Below are 17353 nucleotides of genomic sequence, written 5' to 3' on the forward strand. Positions count from 1 at the left end.
GACGGCCAACGGACTTGTATCCGGCTAATTTTATAATTAAATTTTTTTTAGATAGTTACCAATGGTACCGTACCATGGCGAAATAAGATGAACTTGGGCATTTTAGCAGAACGCGTGTAGCGAAGTCCTGCTTAATTTTTTTATATTTAAGTGTTTCTTTAGGTTTAAACGTATAGCCATTGTGGTTTAAATACTTAATATCTTAGCTTAATATCTGTGTGAAATATTAATGGATGTCTATTTAAGTTTTGTTTTAATACCTATATATTTTTAATTAAAGAGAATTCCTTTACAATATTATGAAATGTATCTGTTTGATCTGAAATTATAATTAAAAGAAAGAAGATTAAACGAAGAAATTTAATAGAATGAAATTATATGAAATAAAAATAAAAATTAGTAATATTTTGGAGTTTCAGTAAAATGGTGGGAATTTACTGAAACTTCGTTGGAACTGTTTTGAAGAACCCTTTTAGGTCCTCTTATGAGTTTATTATTAGCCGCCTATTTTTGTCGTGAAGTAATAATGCGTTTCGGTTTGAAGGGTGGGGCAGCCGTTGTAATTATACTGAGACTTTAGAACTTATATCTCAAGGTGGGCGGCGCATTTACGTTGTAATATATCTATGGGCTCCAGTAACCACTTAACACCAGGTGGGCTGTGAGCTCGTCCACCCATCTAACCAATAAAAAAACCCGAAGTGTCAATTTTTTCAATTTATAATATCGTACTTGTGTACTTTCGCAAACACTGAAAGGTTAATTTTACTAAAAACATTTTTTTAAATGATTTTATGACCTGGTAGCTAAGACCTTTAGCTCAATTCTTATTTTAATTGATATTCTTATTTTTATGAATAATGAAAATATGGAGTCTAATGAAATGAAATGAAATGAAGTTGATTAATTTGAGACAATTATCAATTGGGATGAAATTAAATGAAATGAGATGATTAGGAATGAAATATAATCGAAGTAAAATGGTAGTCATTTACTGAGATTTTTTCAGTGGACTTTTTGGAAGATCCCGAGAAGTTATGTCCAGCGGCTTTGTTTCATTTTCCCACATTTGTGCACTTTCAGAGATATTAAACAGTTAATAAACCACAGTTATCACCCATTTTAACCTGAAGAAACACTAAATAGACAAAATAAAACAAATTACACAACTTCACTCCTCGCGCTCCGGCCAAAAAGTCCCTACTAAAGACTGCTTTAATCCACCCATAGAGTATATATTCTAGATACGTCAAAATTGTCTGTTGTAATACTGTTAATAGTCTGTGGTGGTAATTTTCGCTTTGTAATCTCAATAAGTTGTAAATTGGAACTGAAGTATTTATTTTAAAATTCAGTAAACTTGGGAACTTGTGGAATTGACTCAAAATGGTATATTCAAACGGAATAAATTATATTATAATAGTCACCTTTCGAAGTTCATCTTTATGAAACATGTTCACTTTTAGGGTCAAAATCAATCAGGTGGAGGTGGTGACAAAAAAGATGACAAAGACAAGAAGAAGAAGTATGAGCCTCCGATCCCTACACGAGTTGGTAAAAAGAAAAGGAAAGCTAAGGGACCAGATGCGGCTCTCAAGCTTCCGCAAGTCACGCCTCATACAAGATGTCGACTCAAGTTGTTAAAACTCGAAAGAATAAAGGACTATTTGTTGATGGAAGAGGAGTTCATCCGTAATCAAGAACGCTTGAAGCCACAGGAAGAGAAAATTGAAGAAGAAAGGTCTAAGGTGTGTTTTTAAGAATTTATTACCTAATGACATGAAATAAATTCAAATAATTAAGATAGATTAAGATCTCGGACACCTAAAATTGCAATTAATGGAAAGTGAAACAAATTTTCAGGTTGATGATCTAAGAGGAACTCCAATGTCAGTTGGTAATCTTGAGGAAATCATAGATGACAATCATGCAATAGTGTCAACTTCAGTTGGCAGTGAACATTATGTTAGCATTCTCTCCTTTGTTGACAAGGATCAGCTTGAACCTGGATGCTCTGTGTTACTGAATCATAAGGTATTTATAATTTGTTTGTTGTTAATTGACTATGCATGTTTGAATACGTGAAAAAGGAATGAATACAAATAATTCTGAGTCAATTTTGTATCCACAAATAACATAGGTATTTTTTTAAAAATAAAGTAGAATACAAAATGGTTTACTGGTTATGAGGTTCAAGATGCAATTTTGTTTTTCATTACTCTACTGATTTGTTGGTAGCTTAAGAAGCTATTCTAACCACACATAGATTGGTGAGTGAGCTGATGGCGCTTAATCTGGGAGAACTTGTTAATTCTAGCCTAAAAGCTTGATTGATTTTTTGTAAAAAATATTTCTAAGAGTTTGAAAGATTTTCATCATTACAATCCTCCAACTACAATCAGATAATAATAATCAACATCATATTATTTTTTTTTCTCTTTGTTTTATATAATTTTATAGGGATTTTGAACACTGTTATTTGTTAACATCATATGACTTCCACTCTACACAGACTTAAAATGCTACATGACGAAGATTGAATGTCCGTTTCATTCAAGCGTTATGGTTATGTCCATCATTAATGCAATGAATACTACTACACAGGTGCATGCAGTTGTTGGTGTTTTGGGTGATGACACGGATCCCATGGTGTCAGTCATGAAGCTTGAAAAGGCTCCACAGGAAACCTATGCTGACATTGGTGGACTGGACACCCAGATCCAAGAAATCAAGGTTTTTTTTCCAGAAATATGCAATTGAAAAGATTAGTTAAATAAATAAAAATAATTAATAAATGTTATTATAATATTTCTGTGAAAAATCATATTGGTAGTTACTAAAAAAGATAGAATACTTGTTTCTCTAAGTATCTGAATTACATATTCAGATTTTTATTCATATTAGTATTGCTAGTTTGGTAATAAAAAAGTCCACAAATATTTGAAGATTCATAATAATCATCATTTAAGAATCTATACTTATCTATACTTAATATTATAAAGAGGAAAGATTTGTTTGTTTGTTTGTTTCGAATAGGCTCCGAAACTACTGGACCGATTTGAAAAATTATTTTTCCATTAGAAGCCGACATTGTCCCTGATGAACATAGGCTACTTTTTTTTTTTTTTTTTAATTTTTTTTTTTGTTGTTTCATATGTGTTTTAATGTTTCCGAAGCGAAGCGAGGGCGGGTCGCTAGTACTGTAATAACATCATAATGATAGTACATAGTTGCTCATTTAATTGAATCATAATCAAAACATTTTTATCAGGAATCTGTGGAGTTGCCTCTAACACATCCGGAATACTATGAAGAAATGGGAATCAAACCTCCCAAAGGAGTCATCTTGTACGGTCCTCCGGGCACTGGTAAAACACTCCTGGCCAAGGCTGTTGCAAATCAGACATCTGCTACCTTCCTACGTGTAGTTGGATCTGAGCTTATACAAAAATATTTGGTAAGTTGTGGAGATAAATTTAAATTATGTATGAATATGTTTCAAGAAATTCTAAGCATAAATCCATGTTACATAATTATATTTTAAGTGTGGGTTATATAAAACAGACTATCTTAGTTCTAACTTTGCTAACAAACCTAGCTATTTATTTGCTAAACAATAATTTTGATTCAAAATTTATTTAGAATTATTTTAATCCAATGAAAAGCCTTCAAAAGAAGAATAACTATAAATTTCTCTTGTTGGGATATAAAAAAAAGAACTTATTTTTTGTGATGCTTTAGTCTACTATAGAACCAAACAGACAAACCAGAAATGTGTTTGCGTAGTAGACATTAAAACAGAAACGTCATTCATAACGATGACTACATATAAAAGATAATTGTTCACTTAAAATTTTGAATTATCAACTTATATTAATACCAAATCAATGCTTTGTTTTACAATAATTTCTTTCACATTAAACATAACATGGTTGTCTATGGTATGAAAAAATAGTAGATATTGTTTCTAAAAGATTTTTTTTTCTCAGGGAGATGGTCCCAAGTTGGTTCGTGAACTGTTCCGTGTTGCTGAGGAACATGCACCTTCGATTGTTTTCATTGATGAAATTGATGCAGTGGGCACTAAACGGTATTTCCAATCCAATCAATGAAAAAATATACTAAATAGGGTATAAGAGACTAACATTGCTGTTGGAAAAATGAATCCACAGAGATACATACTGCTATTCTTCTATATCTATCACAAACGAGTAATACTTTCAGTTTAAATAGTGGAATTTCTATAATAAAATAAAATCAAGATTTTGATGAGATTGTTTGTGTTGAGTTGTGTGAAATTGTTCCATAAAGTGGTAAATAGCCCTGTAGGAATAAACTGACATAATAAATGGAGCTTAACAAAGAATATTGTTTTTCCAGTTATGATTCAAACTCTGGTGGTGAAAGGGAAATTCAAAGGACCATGTTGGAATTATTGAATCAACTTGATGGTTTTGATTCGAGAGGAGATGTGAAGGTTAGATTCACAAGTCACAATATTTAACAAAAATAGCTTTATTATTCAAGGTAATTAAAATTAATCTAACATCTATTCTTAGGTGATCATGGCCACAAACCGTATAGAAACTTTAGACCCGGCACTTATTCGACCAGGTCGTATTGATAGGAAGATTGAATTCCCCTTGCCTGACGAGAAAACCAAGAGAAGGATTTTCACCATTCATACATCAAGAATGACATTAGCTGATGATGTGAACTTGTCTGAACTTATTATGTCAAAAGATGATCTTTCTGGTGCTGATATTAAGGTAATTTTTATCTTGTTATTAGTTCTATTTGCTGTAGATCTGCATATTAGTTCTTGGCCTGTGTGTGATGTAACCACTTCGTACCTTATGCCTGTGGACGTAACGTAAATGCTGTGACCTGTCTTGATGCATGAAATCAAAAGTATTAATTGTATTTTATGGCTGTGCCAATTCTCAAACCGGAACGCATGACTCTCAGCAGAAATAGACAGGATCGTGGAATTTAACCTAATTGTGTTAAAAACAAAACTTAATGTGCTTTCACAAACTACTCTGAAAAACATAATAAAATAAATATAAACGAGTTTACATACTATTAACCTCCAGGAACCCTGGATGAGTCGAATTTCTCGATATAATATGTGTATATAACACTACTACTTACTTTTTTACAATACTTTTTTCGTTAGTTGGCGCTACCAACTGTGAGCAATAAAAATCACTTTCGGAGTGTTATGTTTGTAGTTTCAAAGTTTGTATGCAGACTAAAAATATTAGAAAGGATACTATTATGATATCAATGTTTACAATTTCATTTTAGATGATTTATTTTCTAACCAAAGAGGTATAATAATGCTGGTATATATGGCAAAAAAAAAGGTTTTTTTTTATATTCCATTATTACAATACAAAATGAATCACCACAACTTTTTGGTATACCGTATAATACATAAACTGTACTATACATTTTGTACGTTTTGTTATTTTTATAGTTTTTATTTTTATTTATAGGCAATATGTACTGAAGCTGGTCTCATGGCACTTAGAGAGCGCCGTATGAAAGTAACAAATGAGGACTTCAAGAAATCAAAGGAAAGTGTCCTATACCGCAAGAAGGAAGGCACACCAGAAGGACTTTATTTATAAATGTATTCAATTATGTTCAATGATTTATTAAATTACGAACTTAATAAACGAAAGCTTTTTTTCCACTTTTTATTTAATTTAATGGCTTAAAACAAAATTACGCTTCTTTAATTTGTAAATGTGTCATCAAATAATTATGTTTTCTTATAACATTACAAGGATTTCAAAGAAATCAAAGTCTCTAATAGTTTAATAAATATCCAGAGTTGCTGTGATTGTAGATAGAGCATGGCTCAAAAGTACTTTGGTAAGAGAGTTTCAAATTACAAATCGAATATTCTAGGAGCATTCTTGTGAAACATATTTCATTATTCAGTTTCAATTGAATTTTTATACATATATCTACCACAACCGTAGTTGTAACCGTAGTTAACCGTAGTTTTTCTCAATGGTCTTCAACCAATTATATTCCAACATCCCACAAAACTAGCTTACTATTCAAATTGAACTTTGTGGCTGTAAGGTGTCGACCTAGAATGTCTCAACCAGTACCGTCTTTACCATAAGGGCACACGGGGCCCGTGCCCCGAGCCCCCATTCTCAGGGGGCCCCCAAGGACCGACAATTTGGTTACCAACTGTAGTCGAGAGTGGTCATTTTCGCAGCTTAAGAGAATAAAAAATGAATTGCGAACAACAAGGTTACAAGAACGGCTGAGTAATTTGTCAATTATGGGCATAGAAAGTGATATCCTTCAAAAAATTTACTTTAAAGATATAAATATTTTGCTCAACAGAAATCCCGAAAGAAACCCTTATCGTAATCGTAACCAAAAAACCAGCAACATTCTAATATAATTAATATTATTAAATCATACTGTATTTGATTACCTATAATACCTATAATGGTCATACTCAGTAAAAAAATGTTATTATACTTCGCTTTTTTTACTTTCCAAAAGGGCCTCAAATTCTTGTGTGTCCAAGGGCCCCAGCCTAGGTTAAGACGTCCCTGGTCACAACCCCATTTTTTTGGTCGGTGTCGTAATAAGGCAACCAAGATGCTCATTAGGTGGCAGTGTCCTCTTAGTAGTATTTACGTACCTCATCTAAAGATCAGCCCGCTGAGTTTCTCGCCGGATCTTCTCCGCCGGGTAGTTGTTTTTTTTATTCAGCTTAGACAAGAAACATGAATACTTCGAAAATTCGAGTGATTTTTGAATACGAATTTTGAAACAGCTCGCAATGTCAATGTTGCGTTTGGAGAGGGGACTGCTTTTTTTTTCTTCCTACCTATGCTGATTGCCTTGAGAGTCTATTTCAGCTTCAGGTGAGCTCACGGGGCTCAAACTGGAATGTTGCTAACACTGGCCCTAGCAAGAGCAGTGCTTCGCAGAATCTACCACCGGATCGAAAACGCGACCCACAGAAGATTCGGCGAGAAACTCACTGAGCTGTGTCTATGGGTTAATTCGCTCGTCGAGCTCTTCGTCGTAAGCGACGGGTTCGACGAGGACGGTGCACGGACGGGGACTGCTAATGAACGCCCCGTATGATTTTGGCTTAAACGCTTTCGTGATGGAAATTTTGATTTGAAGAACGAACCACGTGGGAGACAGCCCACGCATGTGAATAACAATGAATTGAAAGAGATGGTGGAAGCCGATCCGAGTCAAACTAACCAGGACTTAGCGGCATGGTATAACGTTGCCTTACCAATATTAATGACTCATTTGCGTCAAATCAATAAAATAAAAAATCTGAAAAATAGGTGCCTCATGATTTGATTAATCTGCAGAAAGAAACGCGTGTTGAAACTTGTGTTGCCTTGTTAAGTCGATACAGAAATGAAGGAATATTGGATCGAATTGTGATATGTGATGAAAAGTGGATTATTTACGATAACCGTAAGCGAAAAATGCAATGGCTGACCCCAGGTCAAACGCCTCAACAGTGTCCTAAAGCTAAGCCAATAAAAAGGTAATGGTAACTGCATGGTGGTCTCAGCATGGTGTTATTCACTATAGCTTTCTCCGATCTGGTCAAGCAATAACGACATATGTCTACAGTGCCGATTCATGAATCGATCTTCACCATGATTGCGCCATGATAACGCGAGACCTCATACAGCACGAGAATCCGTTGTAACTCTTCAGGAACTGCAATTAGAAACCATTCGTTGCGCTCCGTATTCGCCAGACCTTGCTCCAACGGATTACCATATTTTTCGCGAATTGAACAATTTTCTACGTAATAAAAAGTTTTCCACCCAGGAGGCAGTACTTCTACTGTGCTTTCACACAGTTTTTGAAGTGAAAACTTCTTTAGAATCGTTGTGATTTCAAACCGGATGCAACGGAAAAAACGACAGGTAAGAGACACAAATACAAAAATGTGTAGGATGAAGCCAGCAAAGAATGAGACAGAAATATACATACTATTTAATACAGCGCCATCTGTGAGATTTTTTTAATACTAACATGTGTATGAAATATGAAAGCTCTTGTAGTGAATTTTAATTTAGGATTATACGTGAAATTAAAATATCAGTTCACAGAGGGCGCTACCTTACAATTATTTACTAATGACAAAATTTTACATATACTTAAGACGTTTAGGATAATTGTATTTTAATTTTGGAAGGTTTCACTTCTACCACGTGTGAATTGCACACATTTTTTTTTAGATCTAGTACATCAGAGTTGTATCACAAAGGCATAAATAACCTTCCTAATAAATGGCAGCAATGTATAGATAATAACGGTAGATATTTTGATTAAATAAATATGTTAAATGAAAAAAGACACGAATTTCTATTTTTCAGTACAAATCAGCAATTTCATACTTTAATCCCCAATACATTTCATATTATTTCATTTAACTTTTCGATCCACATAAACACAGTCACAGCTTTTTATTTAAAATAGTTGACGGTATGGTTTACTGATTTCTTTGCCTTTCTAGTGGACGAAGCAAATAAGCAACAATATTTCAGTCTGACAGGTACCAGTTTGACTTTTATGGTTTTACCTACTTTGTCGTGAGTTTTATCTTTGTGTTTTTTTAAGATACTACGCCTACGCCTACATTTAAACCTTGCCTTTTAACAAAATGCGAGCATTATTCCAAAGATAATTGAATGAGTGAGTCAGGCAGTGACTTAGACGCAACCGAGCACACTGCACTCATGGACGGCCACATCGCAGAAGCTCGTCCTGACAGGGAGTTAGCTGAAAGGATAGCTAGGAAACGAAAGACTAAATCCGATAATCAGCGCTCCTATGGCGTAAGTATTAACAGTTAATTAAGGCTTTGTTATTTAATCAAAACAAAAATAGAAAAATCAGAAGAAAACATGATTAGCATAGGATAGGATACAATACAAGTAAAATATTCAAAAAACCTCGATGTAAACAAACACTGTTTCGAATTCTATAAAAATTACGTTCACATTAAATTAAGGATTGGTTGCAAAATGTTTTTTTTTTTACATTTAAAAAAAGTTCCCAAAATAAACTTTCACAGAGTGTAGAACAGATTGAAGGTGGCCCATCAGGGGCTTCTATTGCCCAGCAACCTCGAGTTCCAGCAGCACCAGTGGAACCACAGATTGAGGAGCTGGAGTTGAAGTATGGGGCTCGCCATGTCATCAAACTGTTTGTGCCTGTCACATTGTGCATGCTCGTAGTTGTTGCAACAATATCATCTATAAATTTTTACTCCGTTAAAGATGTATATTTGTAAGTATTTTAATCTTATACTGTTATGGGTAAAACCAAATGTTTTAGTACATTTTGTGATTATAGAGTTAGGTAATAGTGTTGAAGTACCAGCACACCATAAGATGATATTATCCTAATATAGTAGAATAAAAATTTACAGTTGCAAGAGCAAGTGGAAGTTTCCTTCAACCTGTCTTTTTGTTATATTAAGTGCTTCATAAAACTGTTAACTAAAACAAGAAGGCTAGTAGTTAATTTATGTTTTAGATTTGGGAACAGTAGTAATAAATTCTAAACTATTAAATTCACATTTTTTTATTGCCCTTGTGGGCATACGACCCACCTGATGGTGAATGGTTATCATCGCCCATGGACTTCAGCAATGCCAGGGGCAGAGCCAAGCTGCTGCCTACCGACATACGTACATACAGTAAAGTGTATAGTAATCTGACAAGGTTGAGACAGAGCTTATTATTTAAATGAATCTGCGATTGGATAATTAGAAGTCCTGTGAGTGTGATGTTTGAAAATATGACAAAAGTTTTTTGTTTAAGTAAATATTGAATAATAAAAAAATTCTTCCTTTGCTGCTATGACATCATGCACCTTAAGACAAGAGACCTAACTCACAATTATATATTATTGCAGTTTGGATTACTGCTGTTCTAACCCTTTACTCTGCTAGGTATGAGTTCTTGACTGGATTTGTTCACTTTTCTAGTGTAATAGAAAAATTAAAAAAACTTAATTTAATATTGTTCATATTTATATAAAATATTATTTCAGGGCATATACACCGTTTCATGAAGAGAGTCCATATGCATCAACAAAAGTGTGGAATGCATTGGCCAATTCAATGATCTTGTTGTGTGTGATTGCATTAATGACGGTGTTACTTATTGTGCTTTACAAGAAAAAATGCTACAAGACTATTCATGGATGGTTGATTTTATCATCATTAATCTTGCTGTTTCTGTTCTCTTACTTGTATATTGAGTAAGTATTGTAATATCTAATGTAATTAGTTCCTGATACTCAAGTGTGTGCAAAATGGGCACCACTCTCAGATGAATTTTATTTTAAATCTGAGACACATGAAGATATATAACGTAGATATATAAATGTTTACTGGTGGTAGGACCTCTTGTAAGTCCGCACGGGTGGGTACCACCACCCTGCTTATTTCTGCCGTGAAGCAGTAATGCGTTTCGGTTTGAAGGGTGGGGCAGCCGTTGAAACTGTACTTGAGACCTTAGAACTTATATCTCAAGGTGGATGGCGCATTTACGTTGTGGATGTCTATGGGCTCCAGTAACCACTTGACACCAGGTGGGCTGTGAGCTCGTCCACCCATCTAAACAATATAAAAAAAAAAATATGTAAATGGTAAAATAACAGCTGTGACCATCACCTCTTATCATTCCAATTCAAACAAACTGCCAAGATTCTTTTTGTATGCAAAGAAACATAAATATCTACAAATATATTTAAAAATTATAGTAAATTTTTCAGTAGATTAAAATAGTGCCAAATTTTCACTGTCGGCAATATTACATTAGTCTTCTGGGATCATGACTGAAACGGAACTTGGAAATATTATCGCCTGGTTACTGGTTACTGGGAACACGTCCAAGACACAAACAATAGAACTAATCAACTTTTTTTTAACAATGATATTGACTGTTTTGGGATAGTGCAATAGAGGGTTACTTGAAACCTGCAAAATACATAATAAATCACCATAACATAACAATATAAATAAGATGTACAATATTAAAAGAACCGCACAGTCCTCCTTTCCACTCCTTTGCTCTGCTGGTATCATGTTGCCATGAGATAAATAAGATATTCTATGAATTCAATTATTGGTTGGAATTTCATTTTCTTGTTAATCCCCTTTTATTTTCTTGAACATATATGGAGTACTTATTATATTTTTGTTTATAAGTATTTTTGACCTTTAAAAGTTGATAAATATATATAATAATATGTTTTTCGATAACCTGTGTAGGATAGAGTATGTGAAGTTATCAACTTTATAGTATCTAACTGACTAATATTTGTCAGCAATATTTAATTGAATGCCTCTAACAAATTTGTGTGAAAAACTTTAAGGAAGATTGCGTATTTGATTGCTGATTGAAAAAATTGTTTTCATGTATGAATGAAAAATGATTTTTTTTTTCAGGGAAGCACTCATTGCCTATAATATACCAATGGATTATATAACTCTAGGCTTTGTGTTGTGGAATTTTGGAGTCATGGGCATGATTGTCATACATTGGAAGGGTCCGCTGAGGCTACAACAAGCTTACTTGATCTTCATTGCAGCCCTTATGGCACTTGTGTTCATCAAGTATTTGCCGGAATGGACAACATGGGCCGTTCTTGCAGTGATATCTATTTGGGGTGAGTATAATAAAATTTTTAACTAGAAAATGTGAACATTAAAGCCAATTTTGAATAGTAACTTGATTAGCATTTATATTGAAAAAAGTAGAAGTCGAAAACATAAGATTAACTCTATAAGTATTAAAAACATTACTCTGTATTCCCTTTTGTGATTTTTTGGGTATATAAGGTTACCTAAGTATATTTAAAAATAAATATTCTTGTCATAGTTGTTAGTTTGTTCATTAATTAAGCACAAATTAATGTTGTTATAGATTTGGTGGCTGTATTAACACCGAAGGGACCTTTGAGAATATTGGTTGAAACAGCACAGGAACGCAATGAGCCTATATTTCCAGCTCTCATTTATTCATGTAAGTTTTAAAAAATTCTTTTAGTGTGATTACACATACTCACCTGGTATAATGTGATGCGCCCACCAATATTGATAACTTTCATCTCAAAATGTTTTTAACCACAAAAGACAACAATAAAAAATATGTGTTGATAAAAATATTGAACCTAAACTGATTAATGGTCACCAAAAAGTAGAAATTGTAATAACCAATAAATAGTGCATTTCGTATTTCAAATATTTTTTAATAAAAGCGAGAAAAATATAAGTAGAAATTGTAGTGACTATACTTGAGACCTTAGAACTTATATCTCAAGATGGGTGGCGCATTTACGCTGCAGATGTCTATTGGCTCCAGTAACCACTGAACACCAGGTGGGCTGTGAGCTCATCCACCCATCATCTAAGCAATTAAAAAAAAAACAACAAATATGTAGTGCATTTCGTATTTCAAATATCTATACTAATATTATAAAACTGAAGAGTTTGTTTGTTTGAACGCGGTAAACTCAGGAACTACAGGAGGCAGGCTATAGGCTATATAACATCACTTGGTACCTTAAATAGTTCCTAAACATTATATTATTCAAAAATATTTTCACTTTCTACGTAAATGAAGCCGCGAGTAAAATTTAGCGTTATGCCAAAGTAACTATTCCACGCGGACGAAGTCGCGGGCAAAAACTAGTCTATACTAATATTATAAAGAGGAAAGATTTGTTTGTTTGTTTGTATTGAATAGGCTCCGAAACTACTGAACCGATTTGAAAAATTCTTTCACTGTTTCGAAGCTACACTATTCCCGAGTGACATAGGCTATAATCTTTTTTGAAAAAATTAGGGATCCCTACTAAAACTCCAATAATGAAACCCAAGGTGTAAAAAAATTACCTTAAATATTCTTTACATCGCGTGCCCCGCTAAAACTATTCATGATAGAATAAAATGATGCACTACGACTTTGTAGAACACATTATTATTTACAAGAAGTGTCGCGACAGCATATGTCTAACTATTATAGTTATGCCGCAATAAGTGTTCTTTTATTTTAAAAAATAAAACAACGTTAAGCGTCGTTGAATTTTTGTTAAAGACCCGAGCAGAGCCGGAGCGGGCCGCTTGTTTTTTAATAAAAGCGAGCTCAGTCGTTGAATTATATTGTAATGCAAATGATTTAATTCCAGCGACAGTGATGTACTGCATGGCGGCAGCGAGCCCCGCGCCCGGCGCCGCAGGTGAGCGCGAGCTGCGCCCGCTGCAACCGCACGGTCCGTCACTCCCCTCACTCCTCTCACACCCTCACCCCCTCACCCTCATTTCACATTTTGCCTGATCGCTTGTGATGCTGTATCTATGTAGAATGTACTTTACTTTACTTTTGTGCCCCGGCAAAGGAGAAGGTGTAAAATAAATAACAAAATAACCACGAAATAACGAACAAATGCAACAAATAGCAACAGAATTTGAGAGAAAACAGAGCGCGTCTGAGAACAAAGTCAGAACTGAATATTTTTTTGCATGCAGCACGCGCCGTGTGCGACTAAAGACAGCAATAGTTTAGAGTGAGAGCGCATGATCGCTGACGCCATTTTAGATTTGTTTCTCTATTGGCGCGGCTTATACACATCTAATTTGTTGACAAACTGATCGACGTATTTTCTCAGGACGGAGGCTAGTTTTTGTGAATTGGCGGTAGTTCTTTTGACGTTCAACAATTATGTACTTTCATTTATGTCAGCGGTCGGGGAACTTTTTTAATTATTACCCCAAAATATTTTTGTGTAAGTAGATATTAATTACCCCATGGCGAAGAACAAAAAAAAACGAAATCGCTTCTTTTTAGCATCTTTCATATTATAGCCCCCATGATAATTTTGAAAAAGATACATTATTTTTTCGTTTCACCGAGTTTGAAATCACAACGATTCTAAAGAAGTTTCACTTCAATATATACTTTTTAACTCACAAAAGTTTCATTTTTACCCCCCCCAAAATTTCATTTTACCCAATTTGGGGTAATTTACCCTGGTTCCCCGACCGCTGATTTCATCATCATCATCATTCTTTCCTATTACCCTCTGCTTTGGTGTAGGGCTCAAATAAAATTTTTCCATTTACATCGGTCTTGAGCAGTCTGTTCTAGCTCCTCCGCTGATTTATGTTGAATAATTTTTCTTTGATTTGTTTTGATATAGGAACTGTCGAGGGCGAAGGTCGCGACGGCACGGAGGCGGGAGGCGGAGAGCCTGGGTTCGACGCGGCGTGGAGGGAGCGGCGCGACGAGGGTGCGGCGCCGCGCCGGCTGCGGGTCGACTCGGCGCCGCCGCGCTACGTCACGCGCCTAGACCCGCCGCACGCGCCGCCACACGCGCCCGACCTCGACGAGGAGAGTCAGTATTTACTTACATTTTGAAGTCGTCGTGGCCTAAAGGATAACACGTCCGGTGCATTCGTATGTAGCGATGCACCGGTGTTCGAATCCCGCAAGCGGGTACCATTTTTCTAATGAAATACGTACTCAACAAATGTCCACGATTGACTTCCACGGTGAAGGAATAACATCGTGTAATAAAAATCAAACCCGCAAAAATTATAATTTGCGTAATCACTGGTGGTAAGAAAGACCTCTTGGGAGTCCGCGCGGGTAGGTGCCACCACCCCGCCTATTTCGGCCGTGAAGCAATGGTGCGTTTCGGTTCGAAGGATGGGGTAGCCGTTGTAACTATACTGAGACCTTAGAACTTATATCTCGAGGTGGGTGGCGCATTTACGTTGTAGACTTCTATGGGCTCCAGTAACAACTTAACACCAGGTGGGCTGTGAGCTCGTCCATCCATCTAAGCAATAAATATAAAAAAACTTTATTTTTATTTTTCCTACCTATGCTGATAGCCTTGAGAAGTTATTTCATATTCGCCTTGACGAAGCTCTCGATAATATTAAGTATAGTTTTGCAATAGTAGGTTTCCGAGAATCACTTTATCTTGTAGCTATAAATTAATTTTATTCATAAATTCATGGAGCACAGGATTTATTTTTTATTGCGGGACTACTTTATGGATTATTTGTTTTCCCGCCACGTGGTAAATCGGGTCGGACGACCATCTACCACCAAAGCAAAGAAATGGGCACTCAGAACTCTCATTCCACTAAAACACCACTGGTGGTAATCATAATGTACTCATAAAAATGTTATATAATCCTGATCCACTTACCGTGCAGCTAATTCTGATGTTTCTATATTTCATTTCAATTAATTGCATTAAATCTCTATACATTTTTAACGTCAAATGACATTTATTAGGCCAATGTGCAGCAATAGACGTCTTTCGGTTGACTATTATGGAATTGAAAATAAATTATTGTTTGTTTTAAATATCGACTTTTTAACAGACAAGTCGACGTATTTTTATATATTTTTGTTTGCAGAGGGCGTAAAACTTGGTCTAGGTGATTTCATATTCTATAGTGTCCTCGTAGGAAAAGCAAGTTCATACGGCGATTGGAATACAACATTAGCCTGTTTTGTAGCTATACTTATAGTAAGTACAAAACACCTACTAATCTATTTCATGTAATATGTATGTATAATCTATTTCATGTAATACTAATAGTAAACATATTATGTTTCTGCAGGATGCATGACCAAACTACTCGTGCCATTCCGTTTTTATTCATCTGAGATAAGCTCGTTCTAATATTCAATGTTTGATTCAAATCAGTTGACTAAACATTTTTTATAATTATTGACATATCTTAAGTTATACATATTGATTCTTCATGATCATACATATCGTAAATCTTAAGTTGATTCTAGACATAATTAACGATAAATATAAATAATTTGTGGCATAAGGCTTTAATTACATTTGCGTGTAGAGCATCGTATAAAATAAACGAAGAAAAAAAAGAATTCTGCACTCAAATGTAATAATTTTTCAATGAGCATATTATTATGGTGTTTGCAGCCTTGTGTGACACAAGGCTCCTGATTTTAGATAGACATTAACATATAAAAAAATGAATTAGTTCTGATTGATTTAAATTGCCACTATTATATTTATAAATATTTTTCCAGGGTTTATGTCTAACACTCCTGCTGCTCGCCATATTAAAGAAGGCTCTTCCGGCGCTCCCTATATCGATAACATTCGGACTTATATTCTATTTCGCAACGCGATCGGTCGTGAAGCCATTTGCGGACGCTTTGGCGGCGGAACAGGTGTTCATTTAGCAAATACTCGTGTGTGCGTAAGGTAGATAGAAGTCGACAAACATTCTGTAAAAGCAGATCACATTTTTATGTTAAAATTAATTTGCAGTATTTTATTTTAATTATTTTCGTATTAATTAAAAATGTGTTTCGATATGTGTATAAAGGAATTTATTGTTGCAAAAAAAAACTGATATTTCATTGAAACGATGCGAAAAATTATTTATTTTGAAATAATATGCGTAAATTCGTTAATCCGGAACTAACGGATTTGGAAATAGAGTGCCCCCGTAAACTAACTTTGCGTAACCATACCGAATTGTATTTTTTATTGCTACCAGAGTCAAGGGCCGGTCTAGTGGTAGGTAATTACCGTAGTCCGTGGACATCTGTGGAGATGAGCGCGGCCAGCTCACTGTTCGTCTTTTTTTGTTATATCGCTCAATTACCTTCAAATAACAAAATTGTTTACGATATACTTGTCTTTATGTCGGCCGTCTTATTTAAGACAGATAAAGTATTACTTTGATTCCCTATTCAGGCTTTATTGACTCCACCCAACCGACGACATAGAAGTGAAAAGTACTTATTTTGGCAGACTAATGCCTCGCTTTTTGCTCAAAATTCCCATGCCTGATCGTAGCAAGTGTAATTAGCTGCGGCGTTTCCATCGAACGCAACGTTCCTCATTAGTAAGGAAACGACTTGAGTAGCGCCTTTTGTGCCACGCTTATAATGAAATACCCACGTCTAAAAGAACACTGAAAATACTGCAGACAAAATAAAAACACTATGTATTACAAAGATAACTCAAATTCGAATCGTAACTAAAATATTCGGTTTCATTTTGGTTTTCATACCATTCACAACAATACAAACAAAAAACATTTTCAAAGTTAAATGAACATTCCACGCAAATTGACTTATGGTAATTTTAATTAATTTATGTTAGTTTAATATTATTATAATTATCTGTTTGTAAGTAACGTTCTGCAATTGTAATAAAATTTAATACATAAGTTTAACTTTTACTTTAAATAAAATTGAAACACCATACATGTAGTTTTTTTCATTTTTTATTAAAAAATGTGATAAAA

The 17353-nt window shown here is 34.7% G+C and overlaps 2 protein-coding genes across 3 annotated transcripts; both read left to right on the plus strand.

Moving 5' to 3' along the window:
• The first annotated feature begins 1242 nt into the window (after positions 1-1242).
• Positions 1243-5701, plus strand: Rpt2 (26S proteasome regulatory subunit Rpt2). The gene is made up of 9 exons (XM_028178103.2): positions 1243-1389; positions 1467-1748; positions 1864-2034; positions 2605-2733; positions 3272-3457; positions 3990-4090; positions 4381-4477; positions 4560-4769; positions 5502-5701. Exons 1-9 carry the CDS (start codon positions 1387-1389, stop codon positions 5634-5636), a joined length of 1314 nt encoding a protein of 437 aa, XP_028033904.1. The 5' UTR covers positions 1243-1386; the 3' UTR covers positions 5637-5701.
• Positions 5702-8564: 2863 nt separating this feature from the next.
• On the plus strand, positions 8565-17312 carry Psn (presenilin). Of its 2 annotated transcripts, none has more exons than XM_028178125.2 (9): positions 8565-8861; positions 9101-9315; positions 10084-10293; positions 11486-11706; positions 11964-12062; positions 13228-13311; positions 14239-14433; positions 15473-15585; positions 16122-17312. In XM_028178125.2, exons 1-9 carry the CDS (start codon positions 8715-8717, stop codon positions 16275-16277), a joined length of 1440 nt encoding a protein of 479 aa, XP_028033926.2. In that variant the 5' UTR covers positions 8565-8714; the 3' UTR covers positions 16278-17312. The 2 variants fall into 2 exon arrangements, with proteins under 2 accessions (XP_028033926.2, XP_028033927.2); XM_028178126.2 differs by having other exon boundaries at positions 13228-13278.
• The last annotated feature ends 41 nt before the right edge of the window (positions 17313-17353 follow it).

The sequence above is a fragment of the Bombyx mandarina genome, chromosome 25 (genome assembly GCF_030267445.1).
Source record: "Bombyx mandarina strain Sakado chromosome 25, ASM3026744v2".
NCBI lineage: Eukaryota > Metazoa > Arthropoda > Insecta > Lepidoptera > Bombycidae > Bombyx > Bombyx mandarina.